At 48.2% G+C, this 26,438-nt stretch overlaps 1 protein-coding gene across 3 annotated transcripts; it reads left to right on the forward strand.

The window, feature by feature from the left end:
* The first annotated feature begins 17,815 nt into the window (after positions 1-17,815).
* Positions 17,816-26,218, forward strand: LOC143493167 (uncharacterized). 3 transcript variants are annotated; one of them, XM_076991371.1, is made up of 3 exons: positions 17,816-17,898; positions 18,592-18,724; positions 24,589-26,218. In XM_076991371.1, exon 3 carries the CDS (start codon positions 24,793-24,795, stop codon positions 25,732-25,734), a length of 942 nt encoding a protein of 313 aa, XP_076847486.1. In that variant the 5' UTR covers positions 17,816-17,898; positions 18,592-18,724; positions 24,589-24,792; the 3' UTR covers positions 25,735-26,218. The 3 variants fall into 3 exon arrangements, with proteins under 3 accessions (XP_076847486.1, XP_076847485.1, XP_076847487.1); XM_076991370.1 differs by having other exon boundaries at positions 17,837-18,249; XM_076991372.1 differs by lacking the exons at positions 17,816-17,898; positions 18,592-18,724 and having other exon boundaries at positions 24,457-24,649; positions 24,769-26,218.
* Positions 26,219-26,438: the final 220 nt, after the last annotated feature.

Below are 26,438 nucleotides of genomic sequence, written 5' to 3' on the forward strand. Positions count from 1 at the left end.
GATGTATAACGGAATGAGAAGGTCCAGGAGACGGATACAGTCCTGGCTCTATATAGCAGAACCAAACTTTCAGAGGTTTTTATAACCTGATGTAGAACAAATCACTCCCGACACTGGCTGTTCCATTAGAGTCCATACAGACGGACAGAGTCCAGGTCTTGTTTATTTCATGTTTGAACACCGACCTGACCATTAAACCGCGGTATGTTTAAACTTTCTTGGTGTTGAACGTTTTTGTTTTTGTGTGAGCCCATATTTCTGAAGAGGTTTTATGGCTAATAGGACGGAGGGAACGTGAACGTGACATATGAGCTTGTCAGGTTTGGTATCCAGGATATTAAAGAGTTTTAAACATCTGTAGACGCTCAGATAGGCAGGCGGAAAGACGGTGACATTGCGCAGGCGTCCACGTGAGACGGTCTGACGGTCTGGGCTTTCAAAAATGTTTTTATTTTAAATAGTTTTGTACGGTTGTGTAAGAACAGTGTTTACTCTCGACATTGCGACATCAAGTATGTTATTGTTACGTGTATCTCCCAAGTTGTACGGACGGAATGAGAATCCTGCCCGCTAAGTCAGGTGTTCCAGTGAGACAGGTCTTCACGGGCGCGAGCATAACGTGACATAACGTGTCATAACGTGACAGGCCACAGAGACTGTCCTGCACAGTAGACCTGCTACATCCGTGCTTCTGTCTATTAGAGACGACATTTCATGCCAGATTAGTGATGTTGTACACAGTGTGTGTGTGTGTGTGTGTGTGTGTGTGTGTGTGTGTGTGTGTGTAAGCTAATCTGATGATGACAAATGATCCATGTCACTCCGTCCATCCAAGGAGAAGCAGCAGATTGCAGGAGCCCCTCTCCCCTCTCTCTCCTCCCATTCCTCCCCCTTTCCCTGCTTCTCCCTTTGTCTCTGTCTCTCCCTCTCCCTTCCTCTCTCTCCCTCTCCCTCCCTCCCTCTCTCCCTCCCTCCCTCCCTCCCTCTCGTACTGATCACACACATCCTCCCCTCGAAGGCTGCATGGTGCTTTAATTCTCTGCCTTGCAGTGAATTCTAAGCTACATGTTCCCAGCCTGTTCCCCAGTTCAAAAAAGGCCAGACTTTTCCCTCTGTGCTCTGCAAATGAGCTTTGGGACCAGACCCAATATTCACACTCACAGCTCCACCACCCAACACACACCCCACCCCATTTCACCCCACCGCTAGAGTTGACATTTAGCAAATGCACCAACTGGCTACATCCATACACACCTGTTCCTCCTTGCTAAGGGTACATACTGGGGCAAAAGTTAGAATTCATTATTCTTCGCTATCTGGGGCGATAGAGGAATCGTGCGGTAATCTGGTGTCCCATTAGAAGGGGCTGGGCATCTTTTTATTGGATAGAGCTGGAGGTGGAGATAAAGCTCGCGAACCAGTCGGAAATCATTTAGCTATTTCGGTGCGATCAAGAAAAGTAGGCCAATATGATTGCTGGAACTGCCAACTTTAGAAGATGTTCCAGCCAAACACCTCATCCTTTCTCCAGCTCGAGTTTGTTAGATTTACTTCCGCAGTCCAGCCATGGCCAAGTTTGTGCTCATCACCTTGCGGATGTGAGATTTTCCGACTCTTGTTGGCAGTAGGTGAGACTGTTCCCCAGATCTTTGATAGAGAACGTTCAAAGAACGTGTCCGCGAGGCGTTGCGCCTCCCTAAACCCTAAACCCTCAGCTCCGAGCATTTTGTGCCCCTGAAATCCTCTCCACAGGTGGGAGTGCTGGAGTGTGAGGACAGCCAGGTTGTCCACCCTTTCTCCAAAGCACAAGATGGGATTTTAAACGTGACATCTTGTTACTGCAGGTATAGCTGAGGGAGATGACTACATCCTTACACAAAATGGACACTTACGTAAGCTGTCCAGATATCAAAACCTCGAAATGACTAAGAAGCTAAAAAAGCAAAAATTTAATTTCTCCATATTTCTGACACTCACTAGAAAACCTTTGCAGGGGTTTAGGAGTTCCAAATTAACAAGTGTAAACAACAACAAACAAATATTACCTACTATGAACTTTGTGGAATGAAGTTTTGACAAGACCTGATTTACAGCAGAACAGTGAGTTCTCTGGCACGCTGGTGGGGTTCACAGTCCTTCACAGCATTACACATGTACCATATGACTAAAGAGCAGAATTCTACCCATTTGTGTATTAGGGTTAGAGATACTATGCACATACTATATATACACACAAAAAGTTTCTAGAGGAACAGGATGTTTTGGACAGAGGTCTTTCATCAGCTTTGCAAGCAAAGTACTGAAGTTGATGAAGGATCTTTGAAATGTTCTGTTTCGCTGGAAACATTGTGTACCTCACTATAAATATATCTATATATATATAGATATTGAGGAATTAAGGGGAAAGACTGTGTAGCAATTCTTTCTCACTAAAGCAGTACAAAAAAAGCTTATTTTGGGGTCATGCCTCATCTAGCGGGGCCTCCATTTTAAATCTATAAATTCTATGACTGTGCAGTGTGATCTACCATCAGCTGAAGGCATTTCAGTCGAGTTAAGATGTGGAGTGTCTCCCCGACCGGAGGAAATGTACCTCGGAGTCTATTAGTTACACTGAGATTTTATATCCCTCTAAAGCCTCCTTAAAGCCCCATAAACACAGTTTAAAAAGCTTTTCCGATGTCATACAGCACTTAACTTCATTTCCACTCCGGTTCAGCGGCTTTGTTCTACGGAGGTCAGACACGGTCGTTTCCATCTCCAGTTGAGCTCCACACTCATTCATCAAACGCAGTATCCATACGAACATCTCGCAGTCTCCGTGACCAAGCCGAGTCCATCGGGATGATGGATTGAAGCGGTTCGTCCCCTCTTCAGATACACGGATTAAAGGGTTTGGCAGTGTTGATAAGAGCACCTGGCGTGGGGGGGGGGGGGGGGTGTGGTCTTTTAAAGGAATAACGTAGTGCGACTCCATCGACGTTCTGAACCGCTGCTAAGCTCATTGCAGGTGTTTTCACAGTTTTGGCACCGCCACGCTACAAGAGCGGCGTGATTTCAGACACTCTCCATTCGAAAGCCTCGATGTGGGATGCGTTACCTTTCTCTGTGTGTGTGAACACACACCACACATCACGGCATCAGGAGAACACGGGTCACGCGTTTCCATGGTGAGCCGTCACAGGCGTAATTGTGGATCTACACGCGGTTTAGACGACAGACCTCAGCATCCCCTCGAAGTTCTGTATGCTCCTCCAATCAAAGAGTTTTCTCTATGACACTTAATCAGGGCTGTTCAGACACATCGTTTGGTCTGCGGAAAACAGCCTCACCTGTGGTCCCCGTAGTGGGCGGACGGGATAAATATGGGTCTTTAGGAAGGTGTCATCGCTTCCTCGAGAACACGACGCTGTCGGCGTCCTGGCAACAAGTGTCTATGGACCTGGCTCATCGGTGAGAATTAGAGAAGTGGCTAAGGGAGCCGTCAGTAAGGAGGAGAAAGAGAGGAGAAATAGATGAGAAAGAGAGGAGAAATAGATGAGAAAGAGAGGAGAAAGAGGCACTGGGGATGGACCTACTGCAGGGAAGAAAACGAGACACCAGGGATCTACTACAGGGTCTGTGACAGAACAGCAAATTACAGGAGATTTGAAGTCGTCCTCACTATTTTAATGTGAAGTTACATCCTAAAAGTTTCATTTTTATAGGGCAAGAAACAAGCTCCCACCTCCCAGAAACCAAACGTTTCTTCATGGGGGTTCCACAGGACCCCTGTAGGTATCTCAGGGGTTGGGACCACTAATGAGATGCATGTCATGGCGGTGGAAGCTGTAGGTCAGTGGAGTCGTATGGCCAGTCAGAACTCCCCAGCCAGAACCCCCAGCCAGAACCCCCTCCGTGCCTCTCCGGGCCTCCGTGCATCTCTGACATTACGCAGAGCTGTGGAACTGGAGCAGAGGAGAGGGATGAGATGGAAGACTGCATGGATAGAGAGAGAGAGAGAGAGAGAGAGAGAGAGAGAGAAAGGGGGTAGGAGTTATTGAAGTGGTGCTCCAGATGGGGCAATCGCAGCAGGTGTTCTGGGTCACGTCTAAGAGGATTTTGTGTTTATCTGTGTGTGTGTGTGTGTGTGTGTGTGTGTGTGTGTGTGTGTACTGCACTTGCTGAGAGTTAAGTTGATGACCACTCATGGCCTGAAGGTTAAAGGTTTAAAATCAGCATTGTGACCTTTGTAATACATATTTATATAAAACTCTGAATCTTTGACACTTTCTTCATGGAAATACTTGTCATAAGAGGCAAAAATAATCTCATATTCATAATTTAAAAAAGAAAGATGCTGAACTGTAAAACTGGGTTGGTGTGAGGGTGGGTGTGGGTGTGAGGGTGGGTGTAGGTGTGGGTGTAGGGGTAAAGGTTGGTGTGGGTGTGGGTGTAGGTTGTAGGTGTAAGTGTGGGTGTGGGTGTAGGTTGTAGGTGTGGGTGTAGGTTGTGGGTGTGGGTGTAGGTTGTGGGTGTAGGTGTAGGTGTGGGTGTAGGTGTAAGTGTGGGTTGTAGGTGTAGTTTGTAGGTGTGGGTGTGGGTGTAGGTTGTGGGTGTAGGTGTGGGTGTAGGTGTGGGTGTAGGTGTAGATGTGGGTGTAGCAGTGCTACAGTAGCACATGCACGTCCTCCCCTGTGGCCCCTTCCCAGCTCCACCACTAAGACGCGGTGGTGGTTGTAGCCATCTGTGTTCAGGAGCTGTGGTGGGTGGTGGGTGAAGGTTGGTGTGGGTGTAGGTGTGGGTCTGTGTTCAGGAGCTGTGGTGGGTGGTGGGTGAAGGTTGGTGTGGGTGTAGGTGTGGGTCTGTGTTCAGGAGCTGTGGTGGGTGGTGGGTGAAGGTTGGTGTGGCTGTAGGTGTGCGTGGGTCTGTGTTCAGGAGCTGTGGTGGGTGGTGGGTGAAGGTTGGTGTGGGTGTAGGTGTGGGTCTGTGTTCAGGAGCTGTGGTGGGTGGTGGGTGAAGGTTGGTGTGGCTGTAGGTGTGGGTCTGTGTTCAGGAGCTGTGGTGGGTGGTGGGTGAAGGTTGGTGTGGGTCTATGTTCAGGAGCTGTGGTGGGTGGTGGGTGAAGGTTGGTGTGGCTGTAGGTGTGCGTGGGTCTGTGTTCAGGAGCTGTGGTGTGTGGTGGGTGAAGGTGGGTGTGGGTCTGTGTTCAGGAGCTGGTGCGTGTGTTGGGTGAAGGTGGGTGTGGGTGTGGGTGGGTGTAGGTGTGGGTGCGTGTGGGTGTTCAGGAGCTGTGGTGTGTGGTGGGTGAAGGTGGGTGTGGGTGTGGGTGGGGGTGTGTGTGGGTCTGTGTTCAGGAGCTGTAGCGTGTGTTGGGGGAGAGACTGCAGACTCCTGCGAGCTTCAGTTGCCACACGAGCGCTTCATCTATAAGTCATGGCGTGTGTTCTCTCTCTGGGGCGGTGTCGATCCGGAGGCGGGGCGGCGTGGAGCTTCTTGGTCCGGAACAGAGCTGCATCAGCTCACTCCCACCTACTTGTACCTCAAACCTGAAACCAGACCAGAGCTTCTGAGAGAGGAGCATGCGGAGAACCTTCTCTGTTCTCCACCCCCAGCCCACCATGCCTACTTCACTGCTTGATCAGGACTGTTGGATCTCACTGCTGCCATAATACAGGCCTGAACATCACTGAACAAGGGAGGCCAGTTAAAATTTCACTCTCATTTCCCCCCTATCACTCTCTCCCTCTCTCTCTCTCTCATTTCCCCCCTCTCTCCCTCCCTCTCTCTCTCTCTTTCTCTCTCCATCTCTCCTTTTATATTTTTTATGCATGAGCTCTAAAGTGATTACAGATGCAGATCTTATCAGACCGGCACAACAATTTGGGTCTCACCCTTCGGCTGGACGACATGATGCTGGGAGACACAAACCACACCAGCCCCACCCCTCACCCCCACCACCCCCACCCTAGTGCCTCCACCGCTGCCTCTTGGGTGCGGGGCGTTCAGGAGCGGGTCCGGCCGCAGGGTCTCGTGCCGGGAGTGTGAGCGCAGGAGTGGGAGGAGCAGGAGATCCAGCCTGTCGTTACGGATTCAGCTCGGAACACGGGCCGCACGCTCCGGAGAGGCTGTAGCCATGGCAACCATTTTATAATGCATCCCGAAACACCTTCATGCAGGTTTTCATCAGGCGCATCTTTTTTTATTAAAGAGAGAGAGGAAGAGAGAGAGAGAGAGAGAGAGAGAGAGAGAAACAGGGAGAGAGGGAGAGAGGGAGAAAGAGGGAGAGAGCAGCTCTCCATCACAGCTGGACAGAATCCGTAGCAACGTAGGCCACACTCAGATCAATATGATTAGTGATGCTCCGGTCGCTAAGCGCGGTCACATGCTGCTGCTTAAATCCAGTTCACCAGTCCACCAGTTCTCCCAGTAGCTTCTGGACGCTTGACCACGGACGGCCGTACACGCGTGAACGCCTGGTTCTCCTTCTCCCCGTTCAAGCCCGTTTTAACAGACCTCATTTCATATCGTTCATATCATGTGTTATTAATTCACGGTCACGTTCCCTCTCCAGCGAAATTAAATCAGATCACATTAATTCACTATGAAGGACATGAAAAATAATAATGAAATAACACGAAACAGAGATTGCGTCTGTGTGTCGGCGGGAGTCAGAACTTCCTACACGCGCTTACCTTGCATGGCGGTTTCTGCTTCTGTCACCTGTACGTACACGCTCCATCTGTCATGGTGGTGCCCTTGACCACAATGCACTGCACCATGACTTACAGGATCATGGACAAAGACACATACGCTTAGCATCACACCCACCAAATCTTCTGAGATGCTCCACGCATGACGTGTCTTCTGGAGATCCATACCTGGCCTTGCTGGTGCAGACCCACCGCAGGGGAGGGTGATGTACCAGAAACCAGATCTCGGAGGCCAAACCTCCCTCCATGCAGCCCGGAGGGGTCCAGCTGCCTCGGCGCACGCAGTCAGGCGGCATTACCTTGGTGGGTAAGCCATGCGTGCAGGATGGCCGCACGCAGTTCCCCCGCAGGCCTGCAGGGGGCGGCGGGCACGGAGAGTACAGCTGTCACGGAGCCGCACTGCTGAAGGTGAGACGCGTTACCGTCCCACAGAAACACCCCGGGGGGAGGAATTATTACATCATGTGCAGAAATGATGAACCTCGGAGATGGCTTAACTGAAACAAAGAGGATTTACAAGCTTGTGATGATTAAAAAAACAGATTTTAACTTCACTATAATCCATTTAGCTATTTGCTTACAGTCTTAGGACCTGCACCTACAATTGATTTCTAAGCTGCTGACTCTTTTATTACACACTACAAATCTTCAACAGGGAAGCTGGTGTCCATTAGTTAGCTCTATCCAGCAAAGCTAGACGTCTGGGGACGGACAACACGGTGTTTAGTCAACACCACCAAGCACCCAGCAGCCCTTTTCAAGAACATGAATATGGTGGCTCTCTCTCTCTCTCTCCTCCTCGCCTCCTTTTAAACCAAAGTATTACTTTATTTCCATATGAAAGACGTATTAAAGGGAGACCCTTTTGAAGGAGTCTTGTATTCGGTCCGCTGACGCCTTGATGTTTGCAGGAGGCTCGTTTTTCTAAAGCGGTCCGGACACACAGCACCGACGGGCAATACGCACCTGTGGTGTGTAAATCCTCTCTCAATAAAGTCAGGATGTGCTCCCAAATTTATCTACCAAACGAGACACTAATGGCACAGCCTGGGCGAGCCGGGCGGGTTTCGGGTGGCAGTACAGGAACGGTGTTGCTCTGGATAATTGAAAATGGTAAAATCATTAAATAAATGCAGCTATAAATAGTTGGGGGCACTCCAACAAATTGGGTAATGGGAATTAGCTTGATGCTAACGGGGCCTGTTGCATCCATCATCTTAACGTTTCATATTCGTTACTGTCTTTTAACAGAGCGGCTAATACTGACCCAAGCCAGCTGAGATTCCAGTAAGATTCAAACAGACAGTACAGCTGTTTATACAGCCACTTATTTAATATTTTCATACATTTTTTCAGAGATTATTTAATATTTTTATTAGCTGCATGTAAGTCACTTTTAAAATGGTCCGGTCTTTCTGGAGTGTAGATTTAATAGACGTTATTATGGGCATCACCTGTCTCTTAGCAGGTCTCGTCTGAAACAGTGCTCCCAGAGATTACACTATTCACATGGAAATGTGTTAATCAGGGCCTTGGAATGACGCCAGACCACTGAACTCCTAAATTCATTTTCTTTATCAGCCATGCACTCACAAAACAAATTAACCTTTGCATATTCGAGGACAGTATTTATTCTCCGTCTTTGTTCTTGCTCAGCCTGCGTGACAGACACGTATCTTTATGCGCTGCTGTCTGGTATGTTCAGAGATAAATACGTCCTTGTGAAAATAATGTGAAATGTGCAGATGAAGACAGCAGTAGTATAAAACAAGTTTCCTTACATATGTGGTGTTCGGACATTTTTGTGGAACTGGGACATCCATTAGACAGGACAGACAAAGTTTACCACAGTACGTTGCCTTAAAAAATGAACGCTCTGTTGCAGTGATTTCGGTACTTATTATAATGCTTATTAACACAAGATGCCATGAGAGAATCAAGGTACCTCATTCCCATGAATTACCTCAGTCAATCAGCTAAAGCAGTTTGGTGTTCAGGTTCTATCATGATGTAATTCTCCTAACCCCATGTTAATGTAATGATTAAAATGGAGATTTATGCTCTTCAGGGGTCAAACTCCTCTCCCGTAGCCCAGCCATCGTCCATCTTGAACGGTGACGTTCGTAAGAGCTTGTGGAAGCGATATGAGGCGTTGAGGTGTCCATTTAGTCTCCGTCTCCGTCGTGGACACGGAGCGAGAGAAACCACCACAGCCTGGGCTTCACCGTGGCGACCGAGACGACAGCCAACCATGGCTGCACAAGGTTAATTGCTATGGTACTGGGGACGTTTCCATGGTGACAGATGGAGTCGTGAGTTGATGATACCTATTACACATCTGTGGCACGACTGAACCTTTGGGGATGTGTAGGACCGGCCACCGTGACACGGCGATGGAGGGTTCAGCGCACGAGATCAGCAGGACGCTGTCAGGAAGGAACCTCTCCCATTTATCCAACATCTTCCCCAAAATACTTCAGTTGTGAAAGGAGATATTTCTGAATCTTGTCTCAACTTTTTCTTGTCTTTATTACGTTGCTTGCTTAAACGTTCCCCGGTTCTTTGTAATCACCCACCAGCTGATTCCATGTGCTGATTTGAATAAGAGTGTGTTTTTAAAAAAGATTTTGTGATCCTATTTCTGGGGTCTCGAGCGAGCCCCGCTGTGCTTACAGGGAAAACCATCTTCACTTCCTTTTCAAACAAACCACACTCCCTCAAACACATCACCGCCCTCCTGGGGGTGGTCCAACAGCTCAGAGTCCTCCCACAAGCATAACCCCGCCCCCTGGGGGTGGTCCAGCAGCTCAGAGTCCTCCCACAAGCATAACCCCGCCCCCTGGGGGTGGTCCAGCAGCTCAGAGTCCTCCCATAAGCATAACCCCGCCCCCTGGGGGTGGTCCAGCAGCTCAGAGTCCTCTGTGGGTTTGGGTGGAGCGGTTTGCTCTGGGAGGAGAGTAAAAACAGGCCTGTCCTTATGTGTTAAAACACCTCATCCCACAGGACTCACGTTGCTTTGTTTACTTGAAGCCCTCAGGGACGCTCTGTGCTTGAAGATAAGAGAATAATGTGGATCGCTCAACAGCAAGACCACTGAAAATGCCCACCAGCCATGCAGTGCATTCAGCGGCTACATGGCCTTTATTTTCGTTTGCTAAATATATACTAAATACATACTGCAGCGTGCTACACTGCGTCATCTCAACATTACTGCAATTTCTGTCTCATTTCTGATTATAATACTTAACCAAGTCAGTAGGCATAGAGAGTATTTTCTCACCGACTGGGAAATCTGTTGTGTTTGTGCGACTGTAAACACACGTGTAAACTCCACCGTGACAAAACCCTCCGTGAATCGGGCTGAAGCCACGTTCTTCTGGCCAGGTTACCACCCCCTCCCCCTTTGATCCTTTGCTTGCTCCTCCCACCCGCGCCACCATGGCAACGGAGGCGGGACCACGGGGTCGCCGCCGCCGCTCCTCCGGCTTCTGCTTCGCCGCCGACGACCCGCCGGGCAAAGCTCGGCGCGGCTGCCATGGCAACAGACCGACTGTATGCAGAGAGGGCTGAGGCGAGACCAAACCGTCACCGGAGTCTTTGAAAATCAAATGGACTGTGATGAGGAGTTAGCCCGTTCTCACGCACACGCTCTCAGAACCGCAGAACGGCACTCGTGCTGCGGCTGCCTCTGATGTGGGATGTAGGGGGCGGTGGTGGGGGTGGGGTGAGACGGCTGAGCCCCACACCTCTCTCTCTCTCTCTCTCTCTCTCTCTCTCTCTCTCTCTCCGTCTCTGGCGCTGAGATCTCCGATCCTGATGATTCTTGAACACTTCCACTCTGTCATTCTGCCAACGCTCCTGTTCCATTTTCAGTACATCACGACCACACAAAATCACTACGACGTTTCCTTGAGCTCCGCGCCGAAAATGTGAAGCGGAATCAGGCTGACATGTTCGTAGGCCCCCCAAGTCTCGAAGCCGAACCCAAGATTATCGCTCTGTAAACCAAACTTCTCATAACCAAGTGACATTTTCAGCCCTGTGGACCTGTGATCTTCACCCCTAGCTTTGGCACCTCGTTAAGACGGCGCTAATTTGAATATTCCCCACCGTATGTTGGCTGTTGGTTTAACAGTGTTCACTGAAGCGAAGATCAATGGTAGAACGTGTTTTCTGTCACATATTCAAAACTGCAGGTGGTGGCTGTGCTGCTGGACCACGCTCGCCGGGCTGGGGGGGGGGGGGGGGGGGGGTTTCCGGGCCGCTGCGTGTAAAAACGTCAGAGCAAGGACACAGAACAGCGTGGCGAGGGGAAAGGAATGCGGGAGATGTCATCTGGATGAGTCTGTCCAGAACTGGGGACTAAGTTCACTCCCAGTGCCGTAATCCCTGGCTTTGCTCCATAAGTGTTTGCTCATTAGATTATTTGTTCCTTGGACATCATTCACAGCCCACAGGACGACAAACGGAGCTTGTTGTGCACAATATTTCTAGTAAATACATGAAATAAATCAACAGATGTACATGTTAGAACACCATAAATCTCAGTATTCGATCCAGGCCCTCAAACGAAAGCCCGACGATCAGTCCGTCACACCTGACCCATCCACTGCGGGCCAAGCGTGTGGGACCGATCAACAACTGCACCGAGAAGAACGCAACGTTGCTCTTCCAAACGAATAATGATCTCAAACGCACGTGAAAACTTTGCTCTACGTTTTTCGGCCACACAAGGCGTGCAGCAAAGCGTACCATTAAAAAAAAGGCCTGGCTACCATAGTAACCGCATCCCTCACCAGAGCTCCGATGTAATGAACTCCACAGCTCAGCATGACAACGATGCACCAGTCAGAAGGTTTTAGAGAAGAACTCACGAACGCCAGAAATGCTGTACTAGCAAGGTAGCTGCTAAGATGTTAAATAATGTTAGTGCTTCAAGTATGCTGTCATTAAAGGTAAAGGAGACGATCTTAGAATGAACTATTTAGGTCAAAACACAGGAGGAATAAATTAGTTAAAAACCCTTTTCTGTAAAGACATTACTATTGGTTACATCTAGATTTAAATTCTAATCTGTTTTGTTTTGCTCCCTAGACCATGGCCTGTAGTTTTAGTAATGTAATCCTCTGGTGCTTCCTACACCTGAGCATTTGAATCTCCCCAATATATTGGTGCCATGACCCAGATAAATGTAACCTGATATCAAGGTAGAAGAAAAGGTCAAAAGGGGACAGGAGAATCATCGGCTGCAAATGTAGCAGTGTATCCACCGCAAATGACAACTTTACGCTTATATGCTTTATGCTTACATGCACATGTACCTTGTTCATTTTACTACGCTTCAGATATAACATGTTAGAAAGAATACATAAACCATAAAAATCATGAATAAAGTGTTCTTGTTTCAGGCACATCTATGCACCAATTACTTTTTAAAAGAAAGAATTGCAATATGGCTGGCAGTTGTAACTCAAGCAAGAAGAGGGCGTGGTTTTCTTTACAGAAAGCCAAGTTGGGAGGGGCGTCCTTTAGGGAGGGGCAAATGGGGAGGGGCCTTCTTTAGAGGGGGTCTCAGCCTGATAATAGATCTGTTGAAAAGACAGCATTTCCAGGACAGACTTAAGCAGAACTGAAGACAAAACCCTGTCCAGCTTTATACGCCCTGCAGACGTGCGCATGCATTTATATTCTCGTAGCTGTAAGTACTTCCTGTGGATTTCAGAACTGACATTTGTAGAGCTGCTGTTTCTGGATGCATGTAATCATGTTTACAAGTATGTCTTCATCTCTTTATCTGATTATGCTCTCTCTCTCTCTCTCTCTTTCTCTCTCTCTCCATCTCTTTCTCCAGCCGTGTCATGTGCTCTCAGACAAATCAATGGGTATGTTTAAACTGGCTCTAATACCCAGCCTGAAGGAGACTATAGAAGGAGGAGGGAAAAGCACCCAGGAGGTTGGATGGATACAGGGCTGGGGGCGGGGCTGGGGGCGGGGCTGGGGCATGGCTAGTGATCATATTCATTTGTTGTCTTCTTTCTTTGCTCTTATAGTCCAGGGAGTTTGTCAGTATTGGGCTCGTCTCAGATGTGCTCGTGTGTTTCTCACTCGTCTCAGACGTGCTCGTGTGTTTCTCGTTCGGCGAGGAAGTGCGGCGCCATTGTTGCACTGTTGGCAGAGTGTCAGTCTAATTCATGGTTCCTCCTAATCGAGTCATTCAGCATGAAGTGACTCAGGCATAATCAGATGCCCAGCCACACACACATGACTTTTGGTGTTCGGTTCCTCTGACAGGCTGAATGTACAGATGCACTGTGAGACTCCCAAGTGCAGCGTCTGAGATTAATCCAGCCCTGGCGTAGTTAATGCCATCTGCAGTGTTGAGACCCCTCCGGAGACTGTGGTCTACTTCAATCCTTCCAGTGCATTACGAATTAATGCAGCCCCCCATTCTCTACTCACTTTAGGTCTTGCTTAGACATTTGGACTTGGTACAGCATATCTGTTGAATTGTGGAAAGTGGAATCTCATTGGTCCTAACAGCTCTTCTTGTACAGCATTATCCAATCACATGATAGCCCACACTAACTGAGATTTTATCACCAGTGCTCTGGCAAAATAAATGTTGCACAGGCGGGATCTGCATTTCAACCACACCGAGCTGCGTTTTAAAAACAGACCCCAATTGTTTGAACATGCTCAGAAGTGACTCAAGGAGGCAAATCTGTGTTCTCCACCTAACCATCTTAAAAGGCAGCTGGTATTTATATCCACAGCCAGGATATGGTGTACAGGATACTCTAACAGTCCCTGCACAGGAAGAGATAACAGAGATGACATGGCCCTTAGATATGCCTTCACCTGTGGAAGAGACCTACAGAGCTGAGAGCATTCATCACAGAGGTGGGCAAATTATCCCGACACCGGGCCCTCGAAGGGAAGGATTACCAAAGCTGCATGAGTTTGGGACATAATAATGCTATTGATTGTGATTGTGATGTCATAAAGGATTCCACGACCCGTCACCTCGAGGTGAAGTGCATCAAATCCATTTACACCATAAAGGATCTCCACTGTCGCTGAGCAACAGACTTGTAAACAAAATGTAATATGACATAGACGTTTGTGTTGTGTCCAGAAAAAATAAAATAAAGAAAGAGTCATGTGGGAAAGACTTGAACCCAGACTGATTAAAACTGAATGCGATACACACTGAATGAGATACAAACTGTATGTGATATACTGAGAATGAATACATACTGAATATGAATGTACCCTTAATGTGATACTGAATGTGATGCACACTGAATGTGAATACATACCATCACCTTGTCATACAGATCATGTTGTGTTACTTTGCTAATATACAGGTGATCTCAACATAAATCCAACACAAAATAATATATCTTAGAATTTATTTATAACTATCATTTGTTGATTCAGAAGCTGTTTACATCATAAACAAAACTGCAATACATTTTGAACCAAGAAACCCAGTTCATCTCGATTTGAATGTCACTGTATACATAACAAAAGAGGAGATATTAAGTCATTATTCAGGGTTGGAAGAAGAGACTGCAGAGAACATTTGCTGAAAGAAATCACATGATAAATTTGCTGGATAATTGGAATTTAGGATTTCTCGCAGGCTAATCTGAGGGAGAAGACGAGAATGAATGGATGGGAAAAGAAGAAATAATTTCAGTAAGGCCTGCTTGGCTGGAAGAGATGAACAGAAAGAGAGATTGAAAGAGACAAGATTCTTTAAGCAGTATCACACTATGACCTTAGACTATAACATTTGTTCCGTGTGGAGAAAACAGCAGTCGAGTGGTGAAATGTTCACGCTGCTCTTCAGGCCACGACTTCCTCAAGGCAGTTTTGCCAATTTTCATGCCATTATTTTTCTAATAGCACTCAGGGGAACTGGGAGAGGGAGATAGTGGGTCAAATAAAAGAGCTATGAGAATTCCTAAAAGATAAGTGACAGCTTCAGCACCAGGGACAGCTCCAGCACCAGGGACAGCTCCAGGCCTTCCCAGACCAAAAGCGACGTGTGGGTCACAGGACCTGTCAGACGTGTATTTGTCAGGTTCTTGAATTGCTCCACCCATGCCAGCAGCTTCAGTGCATTCTGAAAATGGTAAGATACTGCCACCTAGTGGTAATATTGAGAAGGCACCGTTCAACTTTCTTTTTTCTCTGTTCAAGGCAGATGCCTAGTTGATTAAACTTTTTCAGCGTTCACCTTTCCTTCCCTTCAGTTCTCTGACTGTTCCCTCACCCCCACAAACTCCCCGTGGCCCCACAGCACCCCGCGTCTCCCAGTCCTCCCTCCTCCGTTCAAAAGGCAGGTCAGGCCACATCATCAACGATCTGAAAGAGGAAGCGCGATGCAGAAGAGGGGGCGGGCGGGGGGGGGGGGGGGTGCTGCTGCTTTTCATCCAGCTGGACAGAGCATCTGAATGCGGGACCGTGCTGTGTTGGTACACACACACACACACACACACACACACACACACACACACACACACAGTGCAGAGACGAAAGTCTGGACTCTTGCATAAAGCCCCTCGCCAAGCCCTCTCCCACATCCAGATAGCTTCTCCAGGGACGGCAGGGGTGCTGGTGAATAGGTAATTAGTGCTCTAGCCAAGCGGGGGACGGAGAGCTAGGAGTTGTGATGTGACTGTGATCATACAGTAGGGACAAGCCGAGTTTTGCATTTTAAATGGAAACTTGTGCTTAGCATGTTGACAGAGGGCCCGTGTGGGAGACCGAGCAGCGTCTCACGGGCTTCTGCAGACATGTGAACAAGTCACTAAGTTGCAAGTAACAAGTAAGTCTCAAGTCTTCATAATCAAGTCTCGAGTCAAGTCCCAAGTCTTAAACTTCAAGTCCTAGTCAAGTCACCAGATGTAATTTCAATATTTAACACAATTGATGTAGTTCATTAGTAGTATATTAAGTTAGTCAGACTAACTAACGTTAGGCGTTTGAGAGTTTCGGTTCGCTTGAGTGAGATGTCGTCGTCACACCCTCCCCCCCCCCCCCCCCCCCCCCTGACTTTCGTTCGTTCGTCCGAAGCTGTGGTCGGTGGGGGGCGTGGCTCGGGGGCGTGGTCACTGGGTGATGTAGCTGTGGGACATGGCTGCCTCGCAAACTTGCTGGCACACCATACCTGCATGTGAGGACTCTCACACGCACACACGTATGTGCGCACACACATCATGCACACACCCACACAGAGTCGCAAATGTACACACTGTGAAAAAATGTTTCATTACTGATTAGCTTGTACAATTTAAGAGATCACAAACCTTCCATTCCACCAAGATTAGTATTGTTACTAAGATTAGTATTGTTCACCTGTTATTGTCTAGTATCAAGATTGTACATACCACAATATGTTCTTGATGACAAATGTATAAACCTACACGAATGTTTTTAAGCTATGATTTTGCTGAAGCTTGTTGTCAACCTGCAATACACCTAATGACCAGTAGAGAGAGCCAGTGAGCCAACAATCTGTTCTGAATTAGAGTCAAAAAGACACAAGGTCTTTATACTGCAAATGATATACCTGCACCACTAGTTAGAACAGAGCATTACTGGGGATTTTAGCATATGGTGGTGGTAATCCGGTTCAAAGAGCAAACATGCCTTTTTTAACTAGTGGTACTCTATATATGATCCATGCACTCCTGTGTGTGCGTGTGTGTGTGTGTGTGTGTGTTGTATATAATATCCAACAACGGCCAAGCCCTTCTGGAGCTGCTCTGGGAGATCTGTTAGGGTTTCTGCTGGGTTTCCATGTGAGAACGGTGAGCGAGTATCTGTTATGTATAACTACATTTTAAAAGCTCAGCCGGTATAATGCGGTGTGCGCGCGCGGCGCCTCCGCGCACACGCGGACTTCTCCCTCTGGAATACCTTTACCTGGAGGGACAGCAGCGACGCAGTACTCGGTAACCTACTTATGGAGAGTAATGTGGGCCAAGACGCTCATCCATCTTACATGTGAGGAGCTTCTGGTGTCTAGAATCGCGTCAGGCTCACATAATAACCCCTGCGTTCCCTTTAGTTAGGGTTATTATCATTCATTCATTCATGCACCTAGGTCTTATGTGTTACTAGCTTGCCATCATGTTTTTTAAACACAGTTCCCCTTTATAAAACGTGTGTGTGTGTGCGTGTGTGTGTCTTAAGTCCAGGATAGTACCGGGGCTTCACGGTGCGGTATATTTTCACCCACTATGCCTGTGTGACGAGGGTGGTAAAATGTCACCGACTTTTCAATTAATTTCAATTAATCACCCAATGGACTAACGAGAGCAGGGATCACAGGAGCTTCCACGGAGAGGGCTGTGATTAATTAAGCAATTCTCTCTCCACCACCCTGCAAGGAAACGCTAAATGTCAAATAGAATATGATCTATTGAGTCTGTAAGGGAAAGTTTTGGAAGTTTTGCGCGGCGTTTCCATACCATGGCAGACAACGGCCCAGTCTGTAGGGCGTGTCTTACAGAAAAAAAGCGGCACCTCCTTGCTTGTGATTGGTGGAATGAGCTTGATTGGCGTCGCGAGAAATTTAACGTGATGTCATACTTCCTGACCATAAATGGTTTCGAATGTTATGACAAGAACGCGCACCAAATCATGAATATGCTAATTTGTATATTTGCATATAGCAGTTAGCGTGCAAACGCAATGAGCCAGACCTCTTTATCGCCATCTAGATCTCTCCTCGAGGCACGAGTTGTCTGGCTCTAGCTACCGTACCGGCTAAGAGTTTTATCTCAGTATCTCAGTCAGCTGGAAGTTGCAAACACTGTGGAGAACGGTGCCACCGTAGGCACGCGCGTCTCTCCGTTTCTTCGACAGGTCTTGGCGCTTGCCGGTGCAGTCTTTCATCTCCAACGTCTCATCTTTCCTTATCCCAAACCGGCATGGTTGTGAGAACTTGGCAGGCAGTTCCTAAAACATAAATGAAGCCGCCATTGACATAAAAACACGCCACCATTGAGCTGTCCGTTACCGTTCGTGACACGCGTCGGCCCGCGGGAGCGCGCACATCGACACACAGTGAGCGCGAATAACGAACCTTTAATATCTGACGGCACCGAGTTTAAAAAGCTAAACTGTTATTTGCCGGGAAGAGAGTAATATTATTCCAGTAGTCTCACGGGACCTCGAAAAAAGACTCGAGGTTTGTAATTAGCCAGAAGATATGGATACTCTTCGTGTTCCCTCGAGTTCATTATTTCCGAATATGTAATGGCGGCGGTAATTAGGTATAACGACAGACATATTTAAATTTGAAACCATGATAGAAAAACAGCCTTTCGTATTTCCACTCAAATAACCACCTCCTCTACAATTTATACTGAAGAATAACTGAGATTGAGACTAACACAAAGGTTTAAAAAAAGAAGAGGAATAGTATCTTTATCTTTTAACATTGTTTGCCTGTCGTTGTAACGCTCGGCTCTTGTATATAACGCAGTCAAAGCCCCGATTAGGAGACACTGGGAATCAATTATGTTTTATCTTCATTCCCGTGAGCATGTTTTTATATTACACAGGTATCTTAGGTGGTGTCGTCTTTAATCTGTTATCTGATAATGGTCTTCATCTGTCCTGGAACTGATTTTGTTCCATTAATACGTTTGACTGAATAAATATGCAGAATTGAGTAGCAATGAATACATCCTTGTTGGGGAGATAATGCAAAACTAGCCTGTCAGGTTTCATGAAAGGGTCGTTTTGGGTCATTGTTTGTGACAGAGTTGCAGCTTTGAGTGTTTGTAGCCAGAGACAGTTTGGGTGTGGGATAGATAGGTTCACATGGATGTGTGTGTGTGTGTGTGTGTGTGTGTGTGTGTGTGTGTGTGTAAGATAGCAGGATTCAGCAGTGTTTGTAGTGCCTGAGAAAGGCTCTCTAAAGAGGACTCACGCAGAGACACACACTGAGTATCAGTGAAGCATCAGGCCAGAAATGTCTGCTGTCGATACTGTCATTCTGACACACACAGGTATGCTAATGTGCGCACACACACACACACACACACACACACACACACACACACACACACACACACACACACACACACACACACTACCCATCCAAAAGCACACACGGTCAGCGTATCCACTAAACCCTCAGCGCTCATCCTCACACTAACGGCTGTGAGATTTCTTGTGGGTTTAACGGCATGTTCTACCTTGCTTGCCGTGACTGCGTGACCCGACCCCCTTTGGATGTCCTGTCCCGGGCTCAGGGCCACGTCACACGTGAAGCTGCCCCACGTGTGCCCACCCCTCACGCTGCCACCCCGACGCCCGTCTCTGCCCCCTCTACGCTTCTCTCCCTCTTTTCTCTCGCCATCTTCATCGCCTCATTCTTCGCCTCTCCCTTCTTTTTTTATTTCTTTCTTTTTTCTCCTTCCCTGTGCCAAAATGGCAGTAGGCCTCTTGGGTATCAACACACCTTTCAGAACCTCCGCCAGTCATCTTCATCATCATCATCATCATCACCACATCACTATCCTCCTACTCATCTGGCACTGAGTATTGCTCTCAGTTTCCAGTTTGTGTTGGATTATGAAGCCAGCACTTCACCTCAGATAGCTTACACACACACACACACACACACACACACACACACAGCCGCTTCACGCTTGGCTGAGGAGACACACAGAGCGTTGAGGCACTTCACTGCACAAACACGGCCTGCGCTACAATTACAGCCTCTCACCGCGAGACCACACACTGCTGTCAACAGCACCTTTTTACATATTGCATTTGTGAGCTCGGCAGCGTGAGAGGGTTCAGCTCTGGGAGTGACTGGACCCAAGCCAGCATGCTACATCAGCATCCCTGGCCCCGCCAAACACTTTCCCCGCCCTCTTCCACTCCTGTCTCCGCCCCTCTGCCACTTCCCCGCCCTCTTCCACTCCTGTCTCCGCCCCTCTGCCACTTCCCCGCCCTCTTCCACTCCTGTCTCCGCCCCTCTGCCACTTCCCCGCCCTCTTCCACTCCTGTCTCCGCCCCTCTGCCACTTCCCCGCCCTCTTCCACTTCTTTCCCCGCCCCTCTGCCACTTCCCCGCCCTCTTCCACTTCTTTCCCCGCCCCTCTGCCACTTCCCCGCCCTCTCCCACTTCTTTCCCCGCCCCTCTGCTACTTCCCCGCCCTCTTTCACCCCTTCCCTCGCCCCTCTGCTAATTTCCATACCCGTTTTTAATTGTCCCACCCCCCTCTGTTTATTTCCCGCCCCCTCTGCTACTTTCCTGGCATCCTCTGCTAATCTCCCTGCTAATCTTCTCCACCCCCCCATGCTAATTTCTCCACCCCTCTGCTCCTGTCCTCTGATGGGACAGGCCTGATTGCAGGAGTCCTGACCAGCCTATACCTTTCCACCTTTTGTCCCGCGTCCTGCAGAAAGCAATTCCTGTCCTGCACGCACACACACACTCTCACTCTGGCTTGTTTCGATCAGGTGAAATCTCAAATCTAGGAAAGCACCATATGGAAAAATCTGAGCAGGACTCCTCCAACTGTAGATTCAGTGCTTGTGTTTCATGTTTGTGCGGTACACGTGGAGATCGGCTGGCACGAGTCCAGTCTGCCAGCCAATCTGTTCCCATGCAGCATCCCTGATGCAGAACACCATATCCGTAAACCATTTGACACCCTCCAGTCTATAATGAGCGCAAAAAAACTCCCAAAAACTTGTGGGTGATTTCTGCTTAGTCGCTTTTGGTTATCTGATCTCATAATGATATCCAGGCCCTTGTACCGCAACCTCTAAAATGAGTGTGGCCATGGGGTGGTGGGTGGATTAACTGAAATGGGATCTCGTGGTGTGTGTGTGTGTGTTTGTGTGTGTTCCACATTGTGTCTGAACATCCCCAGAGGGAGACCCAGATAGTCCCACAGCTGGTACTCCATCACACACCCCGAACATGTCAGCACCACCATTGGCTTGTATTGTATTGTATGCTAGTCTCCCTCCCTCTATGTCTCCTAATCTTTCTCTCACCCTCTTCTACACTCTCTCTCTCTCTCTCTCTCTCTCTCTCTCTCTCTCTCTCTCTCTCTCTCTCTCTCTCTCTCTCTTCTCTCTCTCTCCCCTGTTCTTTGGAGTTGCTGTCTTTACTGGGAGAGTTAACCTGGATAGCACTCCCTCCAGGGTTCCTGCGGGCTCCATTTATCATGATGTTCTAGTTTACACTCAGATTTGTTCTCGTCTTTGCTGTCCCCCTCATCCCTCTCTCTGCCTTTACTCCACATTCACCATTTCTCTGAGGACTGCTGTTGACTGTGTGGATGAGTTGCGTGTTATATGCATGTTCGCACACACACACACACACACACACACACACACACACACACACACACACACACACACACACACACAGTGACAGAGTGAGGGAGTTGACTGAATATGCACACCTATACCTTCTTCGAGCTCATTTACATGAAATTAATTTCACTTCAGGGTGTAAATATTGTTGACCAGATAGATATCACACACATCACACACGCACAAACACATTCAAGTGTTATCAGTGAATTATGTTAAAATCCTGCTTAAAACTGTTTTTTTTTTTTTTTTTTTGATAAAGCGATAAGATTGTAAGAGATCCACCGCGTATCAAGGCAGATGAAGGCCATGTTGGCTGGGCACGAACAGGCCTTAACGAGTGAAACGAACCGTGTAATTTTAGCAGTTTAGTAAGCTCCCAGTCATTTCCTTAGAGAATTTGCAACGTTGAAAAGATTGTCATCAGATCGTCAGTGTTGTCATTTTGTTGTTCATGTAGCTGTGTATGGATACATCTAGTCGTCGTCATTAGAACAATGTCTGAAGACCCAATGCTAATGTAATACCGTTGGCATTTTTCAAGTATAGCTAATGTTTAATTATTACATATTTGGAGTAAATTCATGAATGTCACTGATAATTTAGCATAATGCTGTATCATAACTGGAGAGCTCTGCCATTTTGTGCATCTATTTGCAGCTAAATGACAACATAACATTTGTTTGTTTTGTTCACTTAGCGAACGCTAAATAGATGGAAGATGATTCAGCTATGTGTGGAGCTCGCATAACGATGGAGAAAATGAAATTGGTTGAGGTTGACTTGAGCTTGTGTATTGTAATCTAAACTAATTGTAGTATAATTAAGTGAATTAAACCATTAATTAAACCATCAACAACAATTTCCTACTCGTCATGTATTGTAACATATTACTGATTCATTGTAATGTCAACCACATTGCAGCAATGGAGTAAATTAAGCTAATTATTCAATATTAATATTGTGGGATATTTCCATTATGAAGTCCCAGTGCCCATTCCATCCCATCGAAGGCTGAGAAGAGTGAGGGTGTACTCACACTAGGCACGGTTTGCTGGTTCCGTGCTGGGGCCCGGTTATCCCCCCTCCCCACTCCCCCTCTGGCCTGCACTCACACTGGCTTCAGCAACCCGGCCCGAGCACGCTTACGTCATCATAACAGCGATATATTTGGAAAAAAAAGCACGCTCGCACAACACTATGGAGTTCACGATTCCCTTTTTATTGTATTTTTGGAGTCGTTTTGGGAGTGCAGAAACACGGTGCAAGCACAGATTTATCGATAATTTAACACAACGATTGTCTGCTAATCGCTTTGCCGCCATGACTGTTTAACGTGAGCGTCGTTTCACTGACGTCATGTTTGAGTTCCAGCGAAATGAACCAATCACACGAGGCACCAAGCGGGCCCGGGCACGGATAGCGCTCACACTAGAAGCGAACCGTGCCCGAGTCCACATGAATCGTGCCCTGGCCCACCTCTTCAAGCGGGCCCGAGCACGGTTAACTGATCCGGGCCCGAGCACGGGCCCGGATCACAGAGCCTAGTGTAAGTACGCCCTGAGATTTATTCGGGCCAAATTCCTGAGAATGGGGGGGGGACACGACGACGACGCTGTTGTTGTATTTCGCGATCGATTGCCAGTGGAGGGCGACATATATATATGGATCAGAGGTAAATAAACTAGATTTTTTTTTTTTTCGCCGTGTGAAATCGGAAGTGTGGCGTGAGAGCGTGTGAAGACGGTAAAATGCGTGTGTCACACGCTCAATGCGTGAGAGTTGAGAACACTGGGCTAAGATAAACACAAGGCTACTGTAGTGATAGTGATAACGATAGTGATAGTGATAGTATAGTAATAGTAGTGTGGTAAGCTGCTTGCTACATACGGTAAAGACTACACGTATTACATGTGGCTAGATTTGTAACTGAGTGCACTAAGGGTGCCTGTTTGTTATGATGCGTGACAAGCTCAGGGGGGGTTTCTCCAGTACCAGCTGTGTCTAATCGAATGTTTCTGTCAGAGCACCAGAGGAGTTCTGGTTCTGCTTCATGGCTCTGATATGCAGACCTGCAGAAGTCCAACAGCTACAGAGCTGCGTTGATAGAGTGGGCAGTTTGACACAGCTTAAAATGGTCTTTGTCTGCCAGGAAAACTACTTTTGTGTGAACTTTTTTGTGAGTGCCAATGTAACCCCCCCCCCCCCCCCCAATTCCACTTACACACACACACACACACACACACACACACACACACACACACACACTGCTGTGGGAGTGTCAGGAGGAGGGCAGGTGGTGCGTCATCTGATCCTGCACCTTTGCAAACAAACGCAGTAAGACAGCATGACGGGAAACAGCAGGAGGAACACACTCACACACACACACACACACACACCACACACCACACACACACACACACCACACACACACCCCACACACACACACACACACACACCCCACACACACACACACACACACACACACTCCCCACACACACACACACATATCCCACACACACACGCATCCCACACACACACACACACCACACCACACACATGCTTGCACACACCCCACACACACACACACACCACACCCCCCACACACACACACCACACACACACACATCCCACACACACCTCTGCAGATCCACCGTAGCATTGATAAAGCTGGTGCAGAATGCATTCACATCCCGCGATGTACAGAGCTGTAGCAGGTGTGTACACACGGGGAGTGTTACTCTAATGACAACCCTGTGCCATCCTGTCTGTGTGAGCGTCAGGAAAACTCATCAGTCATAAGGCAGTCTTGAGCTTAACCATGACTACAGCAAAGCGTCTTAACTCCCCTGTGTGAGGCCGGACTTTCTCTGCTACCCTACAGGCCGTTGTTTCGATGGTCCATTCTGGCGTTGCACAGGGCTTCATTCAGTGAGATTCTGCTCATGCTGCTGAGCTCCGTTGCCTTTTTCGGACACGATTCAGCGTTAGAACAGCAAGCTGCCCTTTATTGTACATGGAGGCTCTGCACACACTCACACACACGCACACACTCACACACACACACACACACCGGGTTCACATTCTGGGGATAATTGGCGACACAGTGCTGTTATTACTATGCTGCCTCAGCACTAGAACTTCAGTGGGGATAAACTGAATGTGTGTGTGTGTGTGTGTGTGTGTGTGTGTGTGTGTGTGTGTGTGTGTGTGTGTGTGTGTGTGTGTATAAGTATAGAAAATGATTTATTGTCTGACTGTCTCATGATGCTAAGCACCCTTGGCTGAGAGGCTGTTTAGTTCTAAGCTATACTGACAGTGACAGCTGCTGGGAGACAGAGAGAGAGAGAGAGAGAGAGAGAGAGAGAGAGAGAGAGAGAGAGAGAGGAATGAGTCTTCACTCTTCTTCATTAACGGAGTTGCATTGAAGCTCCATCTGAGCACAGGAACAGCTCAGCAGTAGGGGAGAGAAGAGTGTCACTCTTCACCCAGATATTTCAGTTTAGATCAAAAACTAATTTTGCTGCTTTCAGGAATCACAAACTCAACGCATCTGATTCTGCTTCCTGGTGGTATGCACCGCTGCCCGGAGTGGTGAGATGTTCTCCTGGACTCTTCATGAAGTCTGCTAGAAACATAAAGCCCAGAGAACGCTGACTGACAACTACGTGTCTGGTAACCTCTGCCTTGCTGTGGGTAAATATCTATGTTAGTCTCTCCAGCCAGGTTGTGTTCCAATGTTCCTACTACGACAAAAGTTATCGACGGAGCAACCTTGCAGGCACACCGTTGGAACGGCGGATAGGCGGCGGCTGAACAGAAGCTCCGCCCCCGATGTCGAGAAATGGCTGGCGAGGCACAAGGCCGCTCGCGAGGAGAGGCTGACCTTGTCCGAGCGCGTCCGTGGCCACGGCGGCCGACGCCACGGCTACAGCACGCTCTGCCTGGCGGCCCGGGGTCTGTCCGAGGCGCCGTGCGCCCTCTGGCAGATGCGTGAGCTGGAGAAGCTCAACTTGTCCCTGAACAGGCTGTGCTCGCTTCCCCCCGCCCTCGGGGCCCTCCGCAACCTGGCCGTGCTCAACCTGTGGGGCAACGAGCTCGCCAGCCTGCCGCCCGAGATCGGCCTGCTGCAGAACCTGCGGGTGCTCTTCGCCCACCGCAACAGCCTGAGCGCCGTGCCCGAGGAGCTGGGCCACTGCGGCTCTCTGGAGGTGCTCAGCCTGGCGGGCAACTGCCTCAGCACCCTGCCTGGGGGGCTGGCGGCGGCCGGCAGGCTGGCCAAGCTCAACCTCAGCCACAATCGGCTGGCGCAAGTGCCCGCGTGCGTCTACGCCATGCGGGGCCTCCGCTTCCTGCATCTGGGCCACAATCTCCTGGAGGACGTCGGCGAGCAGATCCAGGACCTGGCTGGCCTGAAGATCCTGATCGTGGAGGAGAATCGCCTCAACGGGCTGCCCAGGGTTCTGTGCCACCTGACCGCACTGGAGCTCCTCAACGTGGACTTCAATAACCTGCAGAACCTCCCTGGAGAGATGTACCGGCTTTGGAGGCTGGAGAGGCTGGCGTCCCATCCGCTCGATAAGGGCCTTCACATAATTCATAACCCTCTGCTGAAACCCATCCAGGAGGCACTGCAGGGTGGTCTTGAAGCTCTCTACAGCTATCTCAAGCCAGCCTGAGAAAGGCCACCGCAATGGCCCTGATTCTCTCTTCTTTCTCCTTAATGGCTCTTCCTAGACATTCTCCATCCAGTCTGCGGGTCTGTGTTGTTGAGGAAACGCACTTCCATCTCTATCCACGAGTCAGAAGTGGTGACACAATGACCAGTGGTTCAGTGAGCACATTGATGGGGACAGGATTGTGTTCAGGAGCTAGAACAGAGTGGCAGGTGTTCAGAGTCCAACACTACTGGAGATCTATAGTTTGTGGCGATGCTGATTAAGGCAACCTGAAGACAAACTGCTTGGCAAAGCTGAAATTTTGTGCTTTGTCATTTTGAAAACAAGAAAGTTTTTTTAATATTTTAAAGTTGTTTTAAGGTCAAATATATACCAAGGTTGATCAGACAAACCTATCTTTAACGAATGAAACAAACATTTTTGATTGATTAGATAAGTTTGCATGTTTGTATATTTTAAGAATAAATATAAAGATGAACACTGAATTAACTATTTACTGTGGCAATAAAGATAAGCTTTAAGCAACCTGAAGTCAGTTTGGACAGTTGTCTAAAAGTAGGACTACCCTCCACTGGTGAGCTGCGTTTGTCTGGTGCATGAACCTGGAACAAACTTTTCCTTGTCATGTGTTCATTCTTTTTTCTTTCTAAACACAGATGAACGGTCACTGTGCTGAAAACTGCACTTGTAACGAACCCATTTGG

This window comes from Brachyhypopomus gauderio, unplaced genomic scaffold, assembly GCF_052324685.1.
Source record: "Brachyhypopomus gauderio isolate BG-103 unplaced genomic scaffold, BGAUD_0.2 sc82, whole genome shotgun sequence".
NCBI classification, from domain to species: domain Eukaryota; kingdom Metazoa; phylum Chordata; class Actinopteri; order Gymnotiformes; family Hypopomidae; genus Brachyhypopomus; species Brachyhypopomus gauderio.

Coding starts and splice junctions, on each gene's coding strand:
- LOC143493167 (XM_076991371.1), top strand. CDS start 24,793: ATGTTCCTACTACGACAAAAGTTATCGACGGAGCAACCTTGCAGGCAC.